The 21,062-nt window shown below is 37.0% G+C and overlaps 1 protein-coding gene across 1 annotated transcript in view; it reads left to right on the top strand.

The window, feature by feature from the left end:
- The window catches only part of EML6 (EMAP like 6), a 260,325-nt gene that overhangs the window by 98,154 nt on the left and 141,109 nt on the right, over positions 1 to 21,062 (top strand). Inside the window, exons 3-5 of the mRNA XM_081264735.1 lie at positions 8,024 to 8,183; positions 10,855 to 10,953; positions 14,654 to 14,722. Of these exons, the coding sequence (XP_081120861.1) occupies positions 8,024 to 8,183; positions 10,855 to 10,953; positions 14,654 to 14,722 (328 nt within the window). The remainder of the gene's footprint in view (positions 1 to 8,023; positions 8,184 to 10,854; positions 10,954 to 14,653; positions 14,723 to 21,062) is intronic.

The raw sequence follows: 21,062 nt of genomic DNA, 5'->3' as shown, positions 1-21,062 counted from the left end.
TAATTTAGCTATTGTGAATTAAGCTGCCATACATATTAATGTGGCTGTGCCACTGTCATATGCTGATTTTAAGTCCTTTGGGTATAAACTGAGGAGTGGGATAACTGAGTCAAATGGAGGTTCCATTTCAAGTTTTCTAGGGATTCTCCATACTGCTTTCCATAGTGGTTGCACCAATTTGCAGTCCTACCAGCAATGTATGAGTGTGCCTTTTTCCCCATTTTTACCAAAATTTATTAATTTGTATTTCCCTTTTAGCTAAAATGTTAATAATCTTATCATGTATTTAATTGGCCATTTGTATTCTTTTGAGAAGTTCAGACCATTTGACTATTTTTGACTGGATTACTTAAGTTTTTTGAGTACTTCATATACTCTGGATATTCTGTGTCAGATGCACTGCTGGCAAAGATTTTCTTCCATTCTTTGGGCTGTTTCTTAGCTCTGTTGATTCCCCCCCACACCCTTTGTTGTGCAAAAGCTTTTTAATTTTAGGTAATCCTACTTGTTAAATCTTGCTTTTGTTCACTATGCTTTTGGAGTCCTATCTAGGAAATCTTTGCCTGTGTTAGTATCTTGATAGTTTTCCCTGTATATATTCTTTTAGTATTTTCAGAGTTTTGGGTCTTATTACATTGAGGTTTTTGATTCATTTTGAGTTGATTTTGTATGGGGCAAAAGATGGGGGTCTAATTTCAATCTTATATGTGGATATCCAGTTTCCCAGTACTATTTGTTGAAGAGGTTCTTCTTTCTTCAGTGTATATTTTTGGCAGTTTGTTGGAAATCAGTTGGTTGAAGATGTATGGACTTACTTCTGGGTCCTCATTCTGTTTCATTGCTTTGTTTTTATGTGTCTGTTTTTTATGCGAATGCCAGACTGTTTTAGTTGCTGTGGCTCTGCAGTATGTTTTGAGGTATTATGATGCCTACAGTTTTGTTTTGTCTTTGCTCAGAATTGCTTTGACTATCCAGGTCTTCTGTGCTTCCATGTGAAATTTGGGATTTTTCCCCCCTAATTCTGTGAAGAATATCACTTCTATTCTGATGGAAATTACATTGAATCTGTAATTACTTTGGGTAGTAGGGCCATTTTAACAATCTTCATTCTTCCAGCCCAAGAACATGGAAGGTCTTGCCACCATTCAGTGTTTCCTTGAAGTTTTTTCTTCAGTATTTTGTAATTTTCATTGTGCAGGTCTTTTATGTCCTTAGGGGTGTGGGGGGGGTGGGGGGAGTGTGTGTGGGGGGGTGGGGGGAGTGGGTGGGTGTGGAGGGTGGCTATTGTATAGGGGATTAGTTTCATGACATTTTTCTGAGTTCATTTTTTGGTGTGTAGAATAATTACAGATTTTTGTATGTTGATTTTTGTATCCTGAGAGTTTTCTGAGTTTATCAGTTCTAATAGTCTTTGGATGGGAATGTTTAGAATCACAACATCTGCAAAAAGTGATAATTTGACCTCATATCTGTGTGCTTTTTTCTCTCTCTTGCCTAATTTCTCTGACCAAAATTTCTAGTACCATATTGAATAAGAATGATGAGAGTGGACACGACTTGTCATGTTCTTGATCTTTGGGGGGAAAACAAAGCATTTCTTCTTTGAGTATGATGTTGGCTAAGGGTCTGTCATATAATAGCTTCTGTTATGTAGAGGCATGACCCTTCTATACCTAATTTCAAGACCTTTATCATGAAGGGGTGTTAAATCTTATCAAATGCTTTTTTTTTTCATCTATGGAGATGATTGTAATTTTTATTCTTGATTCTGTTATTGTGATCTACTCCATTTGTATATGTTGAACTGTCCTTGTATCTGGAATAAAACCAACTTTATCACGGTATATAGTATGTTGATTTCTAATTGCTAGTGTTTTATTGAGGAATTTTGCCTCTATGTTCATCAAGAATATTGGCCTGTACTTTTATTTATTTATTTATTTATCTATTTATTTATTTATCTATCTATCTATTTATTTATTTATTTATTTTTGTGTGTATATGTGTCCTTGTCAGGTTTTGGTAGCAGGGTAATTCTGGCCTCATAGAATGAGTTTGGAAGAATTCTTTCCCTTATTCATGGAATAGTTTGGAAGCGCTGGTGTTCCTCTTTAAAAGTTTGATAAAATTCAGCAGTGAAGTTATCCTCTGGGCTTTCATTTGTTTGGAGAATTTTTATTACTGATTTACTCTCATTATTTGTTATTGGTTTATTTAGGTTTTTTATATCCTCTTGGTTCAATTTTATTAGCAATATAGTTCCTCACAATATTCCCTAATGATCTTTTGAATCTCTGTGGTTATCAGTTGTAATGTCTGTTTTGCACCTGTAATTTTATTTATTTGGGTCTTCTCTTTTTGAGTTTGAAAAAAAAATTTGATAAACCTTTCTCTAAGAACCAGCTTTGCTTTTTTGATCTTTTTCTATTATTCTTCCAGTCTCTATATCATTTATTCCTGTTCTGATCTTATTTCTTTCCTTCTACTGATTTTGAGTTTGATTGGTTATTGCTTTTCTAAGACCTTAAGATGCATCATTAGCTGTTTGAGATTTGCTTTTTTTTATGTAGGCATTCACTGCTGTAAATTTCCTTCTTGGTACTGCTTTTGCTTTATCCCACATTTGTATTGGTATGTTCTGTTTCATTTTCATTTGATTCAACAGATTTTTAATTTTTTTTCTGACTTGCAACGAAAAACTGTTTGTTGAAAATGTGTTCTTCAGTCTCCATGTGTTTGTATAATTTCTGTACTTGTTGATTTCTAGCTTCATTTCATTGTGATCAGAGAAGATACAGGGTGTTATTTCAGTTTCTTAAAATTTGTTGAAGATTTTGTGGCCTAGTATTTCAGGAAAAAAAACAACAACTCCATGCTCTGATAAAAAGAATATGTACTCTTCAGCCATTGAATGAAGTATTCTGCAGATGTCTGTTAAGTCTACTCAATCTGTAGTAAAATTTAGCTCTGATATTTGTTAATTTTTTTTGGTCTTAGATGATCTATCTATTCGTGAGAATGCAGTATTAGAATTATCCACTATAATATTACTGTATTGGGTCTTTCTCTCCCTTTACATCTAGTGCTGTATATTTTATATAATGGGTGCTCCAATGTTTGGGGCATATAAATTTATAATCATCATGTCTTCTTGATGAATTTTTCCCTTGATCAATATATAGTAACCTCCTTTGTCTACTGATTTTGTCTTAAAGTTTATTTTGTTAGATATAAGTACAGCTACTCCTGCTTGCTTTCGAATTCCATTCACATGATTTTCCATCTGTTATTTGGATGAGATGTCCCCCCAAAAGTTAATGGTAGACAATGAAGGAAAGTTCAGATATGAAATAATTAGATGATCAAAGTTATGACCTAACTGGTAGATCAGTACATCTGATGGATTAATAATTTTGTATGGATTACAGGTGGTAACTGTAGGCAGGTATGGTGTGACTGGAGGAAGTAGGTCATGGGGAATGTGCCCTTGAGGGTTATATTTGGTTTCTTGCTCCTGCTCTCCTTTCTACTTCTGGCTGCCATGAGCTGAGCAGCTTTCCCCTACCATCATGTTCTGCTTCATTTCAGACCCAGAGCAGTGGAGTTGTCTGACCATGGAAGGACCCTGAAACTAAGCCCCAGATAAACTTTTCTTCTTCTAAGTTGTTGTCAGATATTTTGGTCACAATGATGAAAAGCTGACTAATATACCATCTTTTCACCTTCTGTCTGAATATCTTTGCACATAAGGCAAGTTTCTAAGAGACAGGGTATTGTTGGTTCTTATTTTAATCCAGTCTGTTGGGTTTTTTCTTTTTTTTCTTTTTTTTTTTTTGAAAGGGGGGAGTACTGGGAATTGATGTACCACTGAGCTACATCCCCAGGGATGTTTCACTTACTGTTTTTGAGACAGTCTCACTAAGTTGTCAAGATTGGCCTTGAATTTTTGATCTTCCTGCCTCAGCCCTTAGTTGCTGGGCTTATCGGTGCGCGCCATCACACTTGGTCTTTTTATCAGAGAATTAATACCATTTATATTTGGTTATTACTGAAAAGTATAGACTTTTCCTGTCATTTTATTGATTTATTTTTTTCTGGTTATTTTTCATATTCTTTGTTTTTATTTGTCTTTTAAGTTTGATAGTTTACTTTTTTGATAATGTTTCATTTCTCATTTGTGCATCTCTTCTAATGGGATTGATTCTTCCATGTGCTGTCATGATGGTGATTATCTTTCTTCCTCTTTGAGGTGTAAATTTTCCTTAAGCCTCTTTTGAAATGTTGGTCTAGTGGTCATGAATTCCCTTAGTTTATTCTTTTCTTGGAAGGATTTTCTTTGTTGATTCTGAAGGATAATGTCGCTGGGCATAGTAATCTTGGTTGACAGTTGCTTTCTTACAGGATTTGAAATGCATCCATCATGTCCTCCTGGCCTTTAGGATTTCTTCTAAGAAATCTGCTGTTAGTTCAATGGGTTTGACTTTAAATGTGACTTTCCCTTCCTCCACCATGGCAGATCCTCAATGCCTCCAAAGGCAGAGGGGGCAACCAAACCACCAAGTTCTGTGCTGGAATGGGGTAAAGGAACTGCAGGATCTGTCATCTTCAATCCTGGCTCCTGGGCAAAATCACAGCTGACTCTTCTTTCCCCACATCTCAGAGGGCAGACCCCTCTATCTGTTGACTCCAAAGGGCAGTATCCTATGCTTTTCTCTGCATCAAGACCTACAGAATAGAACTCCCAGCAGGCTTGTGTTCCAGTCACTCCCTTGAGCCAAGACTCTTGAGTCTACCACTGCCCAGCCAATGCAGTAGCGTGTCCACAGGGTCCAGGAGATATGAATATGCTGGGGCTTCTGAACCACAAAGCAGTACAGTTTCAGATAATAGGACCCTTCTCAAGGGGGTTGAAGTGAACTTCTCTAAGGTTAACCTGCTGGGCAGATTCCACATCTCTTCTTGCTTTAGGCTGTATGTCTGTAGGATATAGACTTCTGCACCATCATGCAACTTTCTCTTTCACTTTTAGAGAGTTCCCTTCTCCTGGATGTGGTACTTCTACAAGGTGTTGGGGTTCTCCATTTCTCTTGCTGTAATTGCTAGTTTATGAATTTCACCAGGTCTTGATCTCTCTGCTGTTGATTTCTGGTACTTGCCCACTGCCACTTACCTGCATATATGGTTGTATGCCTGTTGCTTTAGTCTGTCCTGTGAACAATTTCTGGATGCCTCTATTGCATCATATTGCTCCCTTCTGCAAGTATTTAATGCTTAGTCTGCCATATCATATTCTAGGAACTATTTAGTGTTGGAAAACAACTGCTTTTATTAAGTATGCACTCAGTCAAATCCTCTTATTCATAGCCCTTAGGACTCCAGTGCTCACCTGAGGACATCTCCTTGGTTTCCCCACTAACAACTGGATGGAATTCAGACCAATTTTCCCAAAGACAGACTCACAGGCTTCAGATTCTAGTATACTGTGTGTGTCACAAAACCCCGTTGCCCAAGCCAAAAACTTCTATTGACTTTGACATGCTCATGTTTTTCCTTAACCTCAAACATTCTAAACCCTCTTTTTCTCTTTCCCTAAAAGCTCCTGATTCATCCTTTACCTATCTTATCTCACTATCTCCCCCATAGTTCCTAGCTAATTTCTTTGCCTCTCCCATGAATACCCATGACTTATCTGTCCTTTGCATTTTACTGTGAAACATGCTTGTAATAGTTGGTGGTGACCTAACTTCCCAGCCTGGTTAAGTGGACTTTCATCAGCTGCCCTTGCCTGCTGGACCCATCTCATTTTGTGCCCAATTGTCTTTTTCCGTGAATCCCCTTTTGCATCTTGTCTTTTATATGAAGTTAAGCTCTCTCTAATATCCTGGGTAGCTGGTCTCTCCATATTCCCTCTTGCTATGTCATTGTATGTGTGGGCATGCACACATACAATGATGATATTATATAATTATTTCTTTATATGTCTGTCCTCCTTAAGGTGGGCTCTGTGAAACACAGGCAGTGTCTTTTCTGTTTATATATCTATTACACTATATCTCACATACCCAATCCTTAGTTTTGTTTAATGAATTAATGAAATAAAATATACCAGTTTGTCACAGGGTTTTCATAGACAGCCTCCAGCCACTTAGTTTAATGACACATGCATGGCATTTCTAATCTTCCTGCAGTTTGCTAGGATATTTCCTGCTGTAGTTTGCATCTGAAGTGTTTCCCAAAGGTCCAGGTAGTGAACACCTGCTCCCTGGGGTGGGGGATGTTGAGAGGTGTTGGGACCTGGTGGGAGACCATTGGGGGAAGAGGAGGGGGAAGAGCCCTTCCTCTTTCACTTCTGTTTGCTTCTCCCAATCATGATGTGTTACTCTGTATCATGTGCTGCTGCATCATGCAATTGGCCAAAGGAATGGGGCCAGCTGATTAAGGACTGAAACCTCTGAAACAGCCAAAATAAACCTATTCTCTCCTTAAGTTAGTTATCTCAGTTTTTTTTAGTAATGGAAAATTATCATACTTATAAGCCATCTACCAGATATATCCCCCAAAAACAGACTGAAAGGCTCCTTTTATACTTTGTCTATCATCTCTTAACAACTCTAATTGCTAAAAGGTACTACAAGCGTAGAAAGTTTCAAAGCCCTATCATTCACCTGTTATGAATGAGTTTCCTTTTTTTATATTACTTCCTTATGAAGATCCTCAAGGATGTTTTCTAGAAGACACTTGTACATGTCTAACTGGCATTTAAAACTGTTTGGGTGCAACATGCCCTTTCAAAATCAAACAGACATGCATGTGTTGCTCATATCCATATAATGCCAGTCACACAGATGATGATGATGAAACTTGTACTGTGCTCAGTCTGTGCTGGGCACTGTAGTAAATTCTATAGATTGATTACATCATCTATTTCTATATAGTATCTCTATTTGGTTGATGAGGAAAGCAAGCAAAAGAGAGCAATTTGCCCACAAAAAAATTAATTTGTCCATAGAAACCAGAGATAGTCAGGGGCAGCCAATAGGCAAATCCAGGTGTCCTATTCCAGAGCATATACTTAATAACATATGGAAATTAATAAGAGTACACATCTAAGAGTAGACTCTTAAGTCTACTTTTTTTCACTGAGCTGATACTGAAAATTGAATTTGTGAAACATTGTATTTCTGCTTATTCTGTGAACAGAATTATCAGTTTCCTTGGGTAATGTGCTCTTTTTTGTTTTTATTTTTTAAAATTCTAACACATGTTTTTAGAAGGCACAACTTCTTCATGCAATGAATTTGAAACATTATAGTGATGTTCTCACCTAAGAATAATGATGATAACCTTTCTCTCTCGACTGCTACAGATTCCTTGATATTTTTGACAAAGTTTTATTTTGATTGGACTACTGAGGAAAATTGCTACACAAACCACCAGCCTAGTAATTGGCAGTTTTCTTGGTGTCACAGTGATTTATGTAAAATGGAAATTTTCATTTAAAATGCATAATCTATGACAATGGTCTCAGAAACAGCACTTCACTTTGGGACCTGTCCGTGCTTTGAAATCCTAATGAGGACAGTATGCAGTGTTCCTGCAGGCAGGTTTAATTGATTGGAGAAATGAACTTTCTCCTAGCAACAAGGTTACCCCCACCAAATTTAAGTCAAAAGCTAGCTTGAAAGTAGAGCAATGTTTTGTAAGTACCCATCATCATATAAAGCATTATAGACTCATACAGATTTTCTAATTGGAGAGTTATAATAGTATCTGCTTTTCAAGGTAACCAAATAGGTAAGATCAGATGAAATCATCAAATTGTACTAACCCTCTCTTTACCAAAGTTAAACATTTCAACTTGGACCCATCAGGTAATTAATTACTTTGGGATACCTTAGACTCTTGGTTTTGAAATCAGCTCATTAGATGATTTAAAATGAGAAACAAATTTGAATAAAAGATGATCACTGTCTGTCTTTTATGTAATTGGAAGATGTAAAAAGAGGACATTTTTCTCTTTCAGCCTTGCCTTACACCCAGATAAAACTCTCATTGCAACTGGCCAAGTTGGGAAGGAGCCGTATATTTGCATATGGGATTCCTATAATGTCCAGACTGTGTCTATTCTCAAAGATGTTCACACACATGGAGTTGCCTGCTTGGCTTTTGACTCAGATGGACAGGTGTGTATCTTTCTCTATTTATGTTTTCCTTAATTACTTTTTACAATTCACCTAAAATTAGAAGGCACATAGCCAACCTTTGTGGCTTCTCTTGGCAGCCTTCTTCCTTGAATTCCTCACAGCTTTGACCCTTTTCCAAGCTTGTTGTACTGTTATCAAGCTCTGTGTAAGCACCAGTGTTGGTTCCCCACTGTCTGGTTTAAAAAAACCTCCATAGAAGAAGTCATGAGCTTATGAAGGTAGGCCCCCCATGATTCAGCAATTCCATTTTGACATCCATTGTAGCTTCCCCCTTAGAATAAGGACTGGACCCAGCCATTTTTGCAGACCTCAAGTCCTGAGCATCATGTTCTACCCCTTGATTTCAGAAGGTAACATCACCTAATAATCCACTGAGAAGATTCTCTTTGACTCTTTACCTTGAGGCTATTTCTGACTCCTTCTCCCCATCACTCCCAATTCGAGCAGTCATCAATTCTTGCGTATTTGTTTCAAGTTTCTGTACAATAACTCTGACATTCATTCTCCCCTTCCTATTCTCACTGCCACTGCCCACTAAGTTCCAAATTAGAGCCATGTCCAATTTAGTTTAAGTAACTTCTGATCCCCTCTTAGTTTCTTGATAACGCTTTTCATCAACTGAAGGAAGTGTTGAACCTTTCTTTAAAACCAGTACGATCTCAGGGTACCATTGAATGAATTCCACACTTTGTAGATGGGCCTTCTAGGTTAGGTCCAAGTTCCAAAGTAATCAAATTGGACAAGTTAGTAAGATTCCTCTGCCAAGTCTTGTGCTTTGCTTACTTGCGTGGCCCCTTGAAGAGAACCATTCTTTGAAGACACTTCAAGGGTGAAACCTTCCCAGTCTCTACATCAAAGATATATCCCCTTCACTGGATCTATAGCAACGCTTGCCAGAAAAGATGTTAATATGTTACAGTAAAGGATGGAAATGGTCATTCCTGGCTGCCACTGCATGTGCCTTCCTGCTAAGGCTGTGCTTTTCTGTGTGCCTTTGCCACCCTTCCTTTGTCTTTATCATCTTCTGTCAGTTAATTCCTTCAATTCAGTTTTTGGTAAATTTTGGACTTGGTTTTGTAAATAAGTGCCATGAAATGATCTGGGATATTATTCACAGAAACTTGACAACTAGGAGTTTATAAAAAATTCAGTAATTATAGGAGTTGACCAGGTTTGACTTCTTTTTAAATAATTCACATTTACTTGGTGTTCTCTGCTAGTTTAGTCATTATTCAGTCAAACTTAGTAGTTATTTCTTTCTAGCGCTAGATTTATTATATATGTAGGCCCCTGACATATGTGATTTTAATTTTACTAGTTGGTAACCTCATTCAGTTTTGTCAGAATGATGCATACATGCCACATCTAAAGAGCAGTGGTGGCTGGGTAGTGATAATTTGTTCAGGCTTGCAGTTTTGTTGACTTCCTGATTAAATTGAATGAATGTGTCAGGATGCATATGTATGTATAAGTGTAAATTTGTGCTTCTATGTGTATCTATATGCACATTCTCTAATCTCATTACTTCAAGCAAACATCTAAAATTTGTTCTGAAATATAACAAGAAAATGTAATGCAGTGGAGGGTGATCCATCTTTAACTATTAGTTCTTCGTACATGTTATTTCATTTAGAATCCTAGCTATTCCCTTAGGGCTTTATTTTGAAGGGTGGGATGGGGTGGATTGCAGATAGGCAACTGTCAATTGAGAAAAATAACTCTTATTTGTTTACAATTATGGATTTCACGGCTTGTTGATGCCTATTGCTTCAGGTCTGCTATATTCCCTGGACAGAGTTCACTGGAACCAAATGATATTTAGAAAATAATAAATGGCCCATTAGTTCACAATTGACAAAAGGCAATAGAAATGCTTATCTAGGGGTAAGTGGTTCAGTGGTAGAGCACTTGTCTAGCATGTGTGAGGCACTGTGTTCGATTCTCAGCACCACATATAAATAAATTAAATAACGGTCTATCAACAACCAAAAAAAAAATTAAAAACAAAAAAAATGCTTTTGTAGGTAACTATAGGACCTGTCACTACAAATGAACAATATCCATTTCTTTTGACTTTTTTTCATTCAAATAAGAATCTTACCTTTCCCATGTTTAGCTGCTTTCTTTTTTTTTATTTTTTACTACTAAAAAAAATGTGTGGAATTCACCCATTCTAATTATATGAATAAAAACACAACCACATCTTATTTCCATTGCTGAAACCCTTGATGAAAAATTACAGCAGAGATCTTTCTTAAGGACATGTTTTAAAATCTCTGAGGTTTCCTAGGTCTGACATTAAGATTTTAAACTAAAAAAAAAAAAATTAACCCTTGCTTTCAAGTTCTGGTCCTATAACTTCTGCTGATCTTTCAGGACCTCATGAGAGTTTGAATATGTTCTTCCTTTTTTCAAAAAGACACATGAGCAGTGGCTTTTAGTTTTTTAAAATTTTGGTACCTACTAATGGAAGTCATCTATTATACCTTTTGCTCTGTGTTTAGAATGGATTTCAAGAAATCAGTTCATAAGAAATTCAATGCCTGTCCTATAGGAAGAAATCACTATTTGTTGAAAGTAAACTTGAGTAATAGGAAATATTCACATCACTTTCAGATATTAAATTATTCATTTTTTTTTTTTTTTTTAGCGTTTAGCCTCTGTGGGACTGGATGCCAAAAACACTGTCTGCATTTGGGATTGGAGGAAGGGAAAACTTCTGGCGTCAGCCACTGGCCATTCCGACCGGGTAAGACCTTTGTTAGATCAAACTATTCAGTTTTCAAAACTGTAGCATAATTGTGATACTGCTTCTCAGATTAGTATATTTCTAAAAAATAAATGTGTTACATGTAGGTTTTTTCCCACTACAAAGTCAATTTATAAACATACTGTTTCTTTTACTAATGATGTAGTGTGCTATGTTGGCATCATTGTTTCTAGATATCACAAACTTTGAATTTCTACTGCTTTTCATAGATGAAGAAACTTTTTTTAATCTTTTTTTTTCTTAAGTTGTATATAGACGCAATGCCTTTGTTTGTTTTTATGTGGTGCTGGATTGAACCCAGTGCCTCATAGTTGCGAGGCAAGTGCTCTACCACTGAGCTACAACTCCAGCCCTAAAGCAAACTTTTGATGCTGGCACTTGACTTCTTCCTAAAATCAAAATAGAATTAAAATTTAAATTATATATGTAGTTTTGATGTATTCATTTAGACATGGAAATAATTGCTAGAAATATTCATGATTATAAGGGTATGCATTTTAATTTCAAATGACTGTAATGACAATTTTGTGATTGTTATATTTGAGAATGTTGAATGCACACTGTGGCCTGATTACCATTCATATTGAAGTCAGTGTGATGAGAAATGTTAATTCCATGTAGTCATGGCTGGCAAGGTAAAGAATGGAGCAGCTATATGCACACAACTGGTCAGAATTCAAATTTCTCCAGTGTCTTGCATACTTGAATAATTCGACTCCTTTCTTGTCTTGCTTTCTAGTTTAAAAGAAAAATGAACTTGCATGAATATCTTACCTTGAATTTCTAGTTGTTTTGTGTTTCTATACAATATAATTATCTTTCTATATAGAATGAGGCCATAATTAAACTTTAAGTTCATTATCTCTTGCATAATTGGAACTCTGAAAATATTTTATAAGAATGCTACGTTCATCCGGAGATGTACAGTTATGAAGGGACTTCACAGCTGTTGCAAATTCCTCTCCAGGAACAGGTCTTCACAAAACCTAGCAGTGACAAGCAATATAATTTAAGTGTTGAAAAAGGTCTGGGGCCCCTTTGATTCAGTGGATTCCAACCCTAGCTGCATGTAGAATCCCCTAGAGAGATTTTACTGCATAGTAACAAAAGGACTTTACCCTCAACGATTTTATTTCTTTTTTTTCTCTTTCAGTGCTGGGGTTTGAACCCAGGACCTTGTGTATGCTGGACAAGCACTGTCCCACTGAGTTTTTCCCCTGACCCCAGGGATCTGAGTTTAATAGATACTTAGTACTTAATGAAATATTTATGTTGAAATATTTCAGTTCTTGAGTTTTGGTTGTTACTTTTCCTGCTCATACTGTGATCCTATTATACATATCTTGCAAGTTGTGTTGGACTGGATTAATACATGAACAGCCAGTGATTACCAAAAGTGGACTTGAGACCCAGTACACAGGAATGGGATGCCCTAACCAACTCTGATGAAAACAAACTTCATGTAATTTCTAAGTAATTCTGAAATTACTACTTCTAATTCTGCATCATTTTATACAGCCTGATCTAATATATTACATTAGTCTGGTTTAATATACTATGTTAGACTTTTGGATCTATTGCCTTGGAAAAAATATTGTAAATGCTTATAACCAGTAAAATATCCTTACTTAGAAAAATGGCCTGATGTGTAGACCTTTGTATACAAACTTTCTATACCTTTGCATATATAAAGTGCTTTTAGTGTGTTGTTAAATTCCTGTTAAACTAAATTTGGCCTGACCCTGTCTCCATGTCTTAAGTCCCTACCAATCCACAAACCAAAAGCCTAACTTAGAAGTGTACTTTTGAAACAAGTAACTGAGGCTCATCCTATCATAGCAGCTGAGCTTCAGTGAATTGCAGGCTGCCAACTGAGCAGACCATGCGTAAATGAGGCAAATGCCAAGCTCTAGCACCATCTGAGCTATTGGTACCTGACTTATGTGTCCTGCCTGCATATGTTTCAGGGTGGAGCTCTTGAATCTATGCTGGTCCTGAGGGCTGCCCAGTTTGCAAAGGCCTCTGTTCAGTTAAATTTAATTTCTCTAAGTTGCTGCTTTTAACATGTCACGTGACCAGCTTATCTGATCTCAATGACTGTCCTTTTTGCACAGTTATATTTTCCAATTGGGGGTAGATTGTAAAAAGTGCAGTGTTAGTCTAGTGAGAAATGAGTCCAGATTTCTTTAATGAAATACCTTCCACTGTCCCTAGGCCCTGTTAATTTGTATCACATAATTTGTTCTTTATTACTGATGTCTTTATTATTGGTGCCAGTATGAGTTATTGGTTGCTTATGATTAACTTCAAGATTATTTTAGTCACTAAAATACTTAACATATTACATTTGTATAATAGTGCTTTGTAACCTGCAAAGTGATTTCATTCACATTATCTTAACTGATCATATATATATATATATATATATATATATATATATATATATATAGATGTTGATAGGCCTTTATTTTATTCATTTATTTATATATGGTGCTGAGAATCAAACCCAGAGCCTCACACATGCTAGGCAAGCATTCTACCATTGAGCCACAACCCTAGCCCATCTTAACTTATAACCAAACTGAGGTAGAATTATCCATTTTGGAGATAATGAAGTTAAGGTTAGAGATGCTGGGACTGAGCTCAAATAGGGAAAACGAATCCTTGGACCAAGTCTTTTTTCTTTAGTGCACTTTCTGGAGCCCATAATTGCTCCTTTCTAGGTGATGACAAGCTAGTGGCTTAGGTTCCTTCGCTTGTCTAGACTTTGTCCCTGACAATTGTTCCCTTCCCCTTCTGAGTACTTCACAGAATGTGGTCCATGGACCACCTGCATCAGAATCTCCTGGAGACTATTTAAAAATTCAGGTCTTACTTAGAAAACTATGGGATATGATGCAGGATCTTCTGTCTATAATGTTGTAGACTCTATTCCAAAACCACCTAATGAGAGTGTCTTGAATGAATCCTAGAAAAACATATTTTAAACAATCAGGATAGACACATTTGACTTTCAGTGTTGGTGGACCTCTCTTCCCTGTCTCCAAATGGAAATGGAACTCCCTGTAGTCTCTCTGGTAGCTTTTAAAGAATGACAAATAGGATTAGCTCCTGTGTTTTCAGTTCCTTAGAGAATTGGAAATGTGAGTATTTTGGGTCAAATTAAAATGAAGGTTTAAAGGACTATTTTAGGTGGGCTAATTAGTGTCAGATAACTAACTTTGTCTCACATTCTGTGATGATTAGAAGATGTTGGTCACATTAAGTTGTAGTTGACAAAAATCTTCCTAGCTAAAAGGAAGCATTTTATAATTCTTTAATTTTTATTGAAAAACTGTCTCCAAAGTGTTTTATCTGCACTGCAAATAAAGGTAGAAATTTGATTTAAAAATTACCCTAAATCATGAGAATTTGTTTATCCCAGATGAACAAAAATAAAATATGATACCAGTTCTCAGTGCTGGGGTTAATTACCGCTCTATTCAGGCCAAAGGTAAGTAGACACTAGGTGGTGAACAGTTAGCTGTACCTGACTTGTTCCCAAAGCTGAATCCCAGTGTTCCATTCTGTGCAGGTTACCTTGTACTCTAAGTGTTTTAGGATAGAGACTTAGCAGTTGTACTGGTTTCCAGAAGAAGATAGAAACACATAAAATGACCGACTTTTTTTTTTTTGACAGATTTTTGATATTTCCTGGGATCCATATCAGCCAAACAGAGTGGTTAGCTGTGGAGTAAAGCATATAAAGGTAAAGTAGTTATTAAACAAATTTTTTATACCTTGATTGAAAAGAAATTTAGGTGTCAATATAATTGGGGGTTGAGAGACTGCTTGACTTGACTTTTTTTCCTTAAACTTGAAGCCCTTTTACCTGTTTCCCTGATCCTGAAGCAAGCCAGCATCAGCTGATAGAGCTCTTTCAGAAATACAAAGTCATGATAATCAAGTGAAGCACTCAGCAGGCAGCTGAGAAAGAAACTTTGTTAATTAAATACTCAACTGGATACTTCTGATACTTCTAGGATGTTTTAAAATAGTTGCACTTTTTAATGTTATGAATTAAGTTTTTATATTATAATGAATGTTTACTGATATTGCTCCTTGCATCTTTGACACATTGGTGTGTTTTCTTAGGTGTTTAACATAGGGATACAATACAGTCCTTCCTAAGCCATTGGTGTTTTTTTTAAACCTTTTTAACTTTTATTTATTTATTATTTTATGTGGTGCTAAGGATTGAACCCAGTGCCTCACACATGCTAGGCAAGTGCTCTACCACTGAGTTCCAACCCCAGCCTCTAAGCCATTGGTTTTTAAAATTTTTGCAGTATTGGGGATCAAACCTAGGGCCTCATGCATGCAACATAAGTGCTATATCATTGAGCTACATCCCCAGCCCAGGCAATTGGTTTTTAAATGCCTCCTGCCTTCCTCTAGACTATACAGGCTGAACCTGCCTCCTACAAGGCCCGCATTTGCTTCTTTTTGTTTTGTTATACAGCTAACAAAATTAATACTATCAACATACTCTGCTTTTACATAGCAAAAATTTCTCCTGAACCATGGGATATGGTGCAGGATCTTCTGTCTATAATGTTGTAGATAATATAAATTCAAGTCCATAAATAAGAGTACAAAAATCACCCTGGTGAATGGAGCATGTCTGAATCTCTGTTAATACAAAAATGGTACTTTTCTATATGAATCGAGTAGATCCTGTCATTCCTCCAAATTGCCCTTCTTGTTTCATCACATTCCCAACTTTTCCCTAGTGTACATTATTTAAATGCAGGATTTCCCTTGACATAAGTACCAGTAACACATGGACCTAGAAAACTTATAAGGAGAAGCATACATTATTGTTTTATCATAATAACAGCTATTTCTCCGAGGTCAAAATATCTAAAGATCACACAAATTTATATTATTCTGTTATGAAAAGACTCTAAGCCACATCACTCTATTCCAAATGAATGGGGTGGGAAGTATGCAGAAAAAGTACATCTCCCTTTAATCTTCTTCCTACAGCTAAAGTTTAGATCATATAATCTATCAGAGGGGGTAAAAATCTGGTGGGTTAGTTACAGATAAATGCAACCACACTGTTATCACAAGAAATTTTGGTAATAATTTTTGTAGTGTGGTATTTAAAGGTATAAGATGTTCTACCAAGACCTTAAGGCTTCATAAACATTTTAAGTTTATAGTATAAGATGGTATTCAAAGGTATAAGATGTTATGCTCAAAGGTATAAGATGTTCTACCAAGACCTTAAGGTTTCATAAACATTTTAAGTTCTTGTGCAAAGACCTCATCTTCAAGCTGAGAAGATGTCTGCTGGCATGCACTTTTTGCTTTAGTGGCTTTAGTGGCAGATGGAAGCTCCTTCCCCTATGCTTTGTACAGTACACCTGAAAGACCAAAAATCTTGTGCCATTTAATAAATACTTGCTGAGTTTGAACTATGTGAAAGAGCAAGCACAGACCCTGTTTTCAGTAACTTGAAGTTTAGAGGTTAAAATATTGGAACAGAACATCTGTAAGAAAGACAAAACTCCAAACCTCCCAGGGTATAAAGGAGATCCCATTTGGTATGAGATACATTGTTCTGGAGCCTTGGTAGGCAGCAGAGCCCAGGGAGGCTTTTTCTTTAAGACAGGATGTTAGAGAGGCTTTGGTCACCCATGGAGTCATGGCTCTGGGGAGCCAGGAAGGTCCTTGGCTCTTGATGTGTGCCAAGATTACCAATGGTTGCATTATTGAAGAACTTCTTTATGTAGTTTGCTTTCCGTGAGAACCATTGTTTTGAAAGATTTTTGGCACAAAATAGTCATTAAAGAATAGTTCCCTTAGCAACCTTTTATTAATCAAAGATGTGTCTCTGCGGCATGAGTTTCTGATCAGCTTAAGATAGATAGGAAGAAGCACTGAGATGTTTTTCAAGTAAAGTAGTAAAGAATCATGAGCTCATGATGAGCTGATTTCCATTAGGCTCTGGTGGTTTCCTGGATATCGGGGAACCACAGTCCAACCTCCACTGTCCAATCTTCTTCCACAGGAAGCTGAGACCCAGGAGGGTACTTGATTTTGAATCCTGATTGTGTTTCTCTTTCTTGACCCTGGACAAGCTATTTAATCTCCATGAGACTTTCTTCCTCTCCTCACCACCAAATATGGGGATTGCTACCTCCTGAATTCATTGAGTTGCATTAAAGAGTGTATGGTACCAATAGGGGCACAACAATGTTAATTTTTCCTTATTTCCTAGGATCACAGAAATGGTGGCAGAGAGATTTAAACATATCCTTTGGCTCCCTTTGTAGAGTTCTTCCTACAGAGCAATTCTCTCCTTAATGGTCTATCTTGGCTTAACTTTTCTCCAAAACATAACATTAATTGGGTTCTAACTAGATGAGCTGTTTAATTGAAAGAATTCTCCAGCTTCCTCCCTATTTCTTTCCATCCTTGGTTAACTCTTTTAGTTCTAAACACACAGACAGATAAAATTCTGGAGCTTTATTTGAAAGTACTATGCTGGAAAAAAATATCCTGGAAATAATATCCTGTGGAAAATGGTAGCATTGACATCATTCAATCCCCATCAAAAATACTATCCTGTTTTCCACTTATCCTGTTTAATTATTGTAGCAGATTTAAGCATTTTTTCCTAAGCAAAAATGAGCATCTTTACCTCAAATGGAAGAATCTGCAAATGTCCACCCAGAAAGCCTCTATGAATTTTATTTAGAAATACAGAACAAATTTAAGCAGGCTTTGATAAGTTGTCTTCACTACCTATATTCTATATTTGGGTTCCAGAATTCCCCACATTTTCTCCCTCCCCAACCTGTGTTAACATTGAGTGAATGGTTCTAGTCACAAGTTGGGTACAAAAATCTTTGCATTTCAGGAGAACATTTTTATGTGAAGGTTTTGTAGCTAGGGTAAAAATCCTTCCTGGTTTTGTAAGTTCTGTGTTTGGCAAACAGGCAAATTACAATTATCTGAAACGAATGCTTGTAAAACAGTAACAGTTGAGCATCATCTGCTTCACTGGTTTTACAGCAAATGAGCCTACAGGTCTGTGCATACTGTTGAGCCTTCTCCAATTTCTAGTTGTAGACCTCGGAAGCCTGGGGGACTACCTAGGGCTTGATGAACTCTGAGACACCTGCCACTTCTAACAAAATTTGCATTGCAATTTGTGAATGGAGATTGGAGAAGATAAACAATGTCTCTCCATTAGATGGGGATTTAATGATGCCAATGCTACTCTTTTCCAAATAGAAAATGGTCTCCAGAAAAGATAATATCTTGGGTATTTTCCATTCTCTGCAGAAAATCATCTGGCATTATATCTACATATGCCTTTTAAGAGAACCCTTTGATTTATTCAGAATGTTTCATGTCATTACACCTACTGACTGGGTGATTGTTTTATCAGAAAACCTTTATATGATCACATCTGAGGGTGTTGGTCTTTTTTTGTATGCGTGTAGCTGTCCATCAAAAAAATAATTAACTGAAGCTGACAGTGCACATCTCAAGTCAAAGGACAAAATACTCTGTTTAATCCTCCTGCATGAGGAGACATGAGAAAGGAAAACACCTGCCCTGGGCATCTCCATGAAGCAAGTTCTTTGTCATATTTGTATTAACAGTAATAATTTGTGTCCAATTGTACAAATTCAGAGTTAAAACCTCAACTTAGCTTATACCTAACTAGCCTTTTCCTGAATGTTTTTATTCTTTCGATGTACACTTCAGCACCTTTTCACAAAAATAACACCACCTAAAGAAATGAATGGCGCTCCTCCCGCATCCTGAGATGCTCCCCATAGCTGCATACCTACTTCTCTTCCCACTTCCTCCAGGGCTGCCACAGTCCCCACCATGCTACCAATGGTGCAGTCGTCCCCAGACTGCCTCCTCGTGTACCCAACTACACCAGGGGACCACCCTTTTTCTCTCCTGAAAGCACATAGTATTAGGGTTGTCACTGAATTTTTTTTTCCTTTCTCACACACTGCTGTCACTGGGAGGTGTCTGATCCGGTCCTCCTGAGCCTGATGTGATTTCTTCCTCTCCACTGAGCTGAATCCTATCCTTGTTCATTCCATTTAATGTAACTCAGGGGTTCCTCTAGCTTTGAATTTCCTTGTTCCTTGTGCATAATCTGAATATGCTGTCTTAAAATTCCCATTCTTTTTTTCCATATATACATTTTCATTTGACTTACAGATCTCAGAGTAAATATCAAGATTTCGTTGGTTCCTCGTGTATGACCCCCATTTACCTGTGCCTTTGCCTAGTCACTGATGCCTCCTTTCCCTCACTGCCAAATGTGGACAGTAGTTGAATCTGTCTTTGGCCAGTTCTCAAGCATATTGAGTTATTATGAAACACTTCTGTTCTTTAGGAGATCAAATAGCATGTGGAGAAACTTTTATAAACTGTGAGGTGCTATGTAAATGGCAGTGAAATTATACCACTTCATATTTCAAAACTATATCAAAGAAAAGTGTTGGATTTCTGTGTAATTATGAGTGTCCCTAATGGTAATGGTCCTCCCTTGAATTGTGCAACTAAAATGGAAAAACCTATTCAATCCTTTGACTATATGGAAATATCACTCATATTTAGAAACATATTTCTACAGTATAGAGGTGTAAAGCTTTTAGTTAGAAAGCAATTATTTCTAAATATATATACACATTAAAAATGCCTGGGCAATATATCATAGGCTTATTGGAACTTACAAATAAATATTAAAAGGAAAATTATTTATTTCTAAACCTCACTGCAATAAACCCATACTAACATACCTAATGGTTGAGTCAGTTTTTTTTTTTTTTTTGGGTCACTGTGACCAAAAGACCTGACAACTTAAGAGGAGGAAAAGTTTGTTGGCTCGTGGTTTCAGAGGTTTAGTCCATGAAGGGTTGACTCCATTGCTCTAGGCCTGAGGTGAGGCAGAACATCATGGTGGAAAGGCCTGGGAAGGGGAAGCAGCCCAGGACATGGCAACCAGGAAGCAGAGAGAGCTCTGCTCACCAGGAACAAAATATAAATGGGAAAGGCATACCTCGAGTGACCTACATACGCCTCTAGCCACAACCTGTCTACACCCAGTTAATCCACAACAGTGGATTAATCCACTAATTAGGTGATGGCTCTCATAACCTAATCACTTCACCTCTGAACATTCTTACATTTTCTCACACATGAGCTCTTGGCGGACACATCCTATCTAAATCATAACAACTAGTTTTATCATTTGACAAAAAGGTAAAGACATGATTCATCTCCCCTTTTGGGGGGGAGTACCAGGATTGAACTTGGGGTCACTCAACCACTAAGCCACATCCCCAGCCCTATTTGGTATTTTATTTAGAGACAGGGTCTCACTGAGTTGCTTAGTGCCTTGCCATTGCTGAGGCTGCCTTTGAACTCTCGGTCCTCCCTCCTCAGCCTCCTCAACAACTGGGATTATAGGACTGTTCCACCACACCCAGCCTGATTCATCTACTTTAAAAAAAAATGTATTTGTTCCTTTTAGTTAAAAATGACAATAAAATGTATTTTGATATATCATGCATCCATGGACTATAACTTCCCATTTTTTGTGGTTGTACATGTTGTGGCATTACACAGGTTGTGTATTCATATAAGAACAGAGGAAAGTTATGTCCAATTCATTCTACTGTCTTTGCTATTCCCATACCCCTTCCTTCCCTTCATTTACCTTTTTCTAATTCAGTCAATTTCTATTCTTCCCCCCACCCCCGACTCATTGTGAGTTAGCATCTGCAAATCAGAGAGAACATTCAGCCTTTGGTTTGGGGGGATTGGCTGATTTCACATAGCATGATAGTCGCCAGTTGTATCCATTTACCAGCAAAGCCATAGTTTCATTCTTCTTTGTAGCTGAGTAATATTCCATTGTGTAAATGTATCACCTTTTCTTTATCCATTGATCTGTTGAAGGGCACAATAGCTTAGCTATTGAGCTGCTATAAACATTGATATGGTCGTGTCACTATAGCATGCTGATTTCAAGAGATTCATCTACTTTATTTATTTATTTA

This window comes from Spermophilus citellus (genome assembly GCF_964194105.1).
Source record: "Spermophilus citellus genome assembly, chromosome: 13".
In the NCBI taxonomy this organism is placed as follows: domain Eukaryota; kingdom Metazoa; phylum Chordata; class Mammalia; order Rodentia; family Sciuridae; genus Spermophilus; species Spermophilus citellus.
This window is presented reverse-complemented; position numbering and strand designations above follow the sequence as displayed.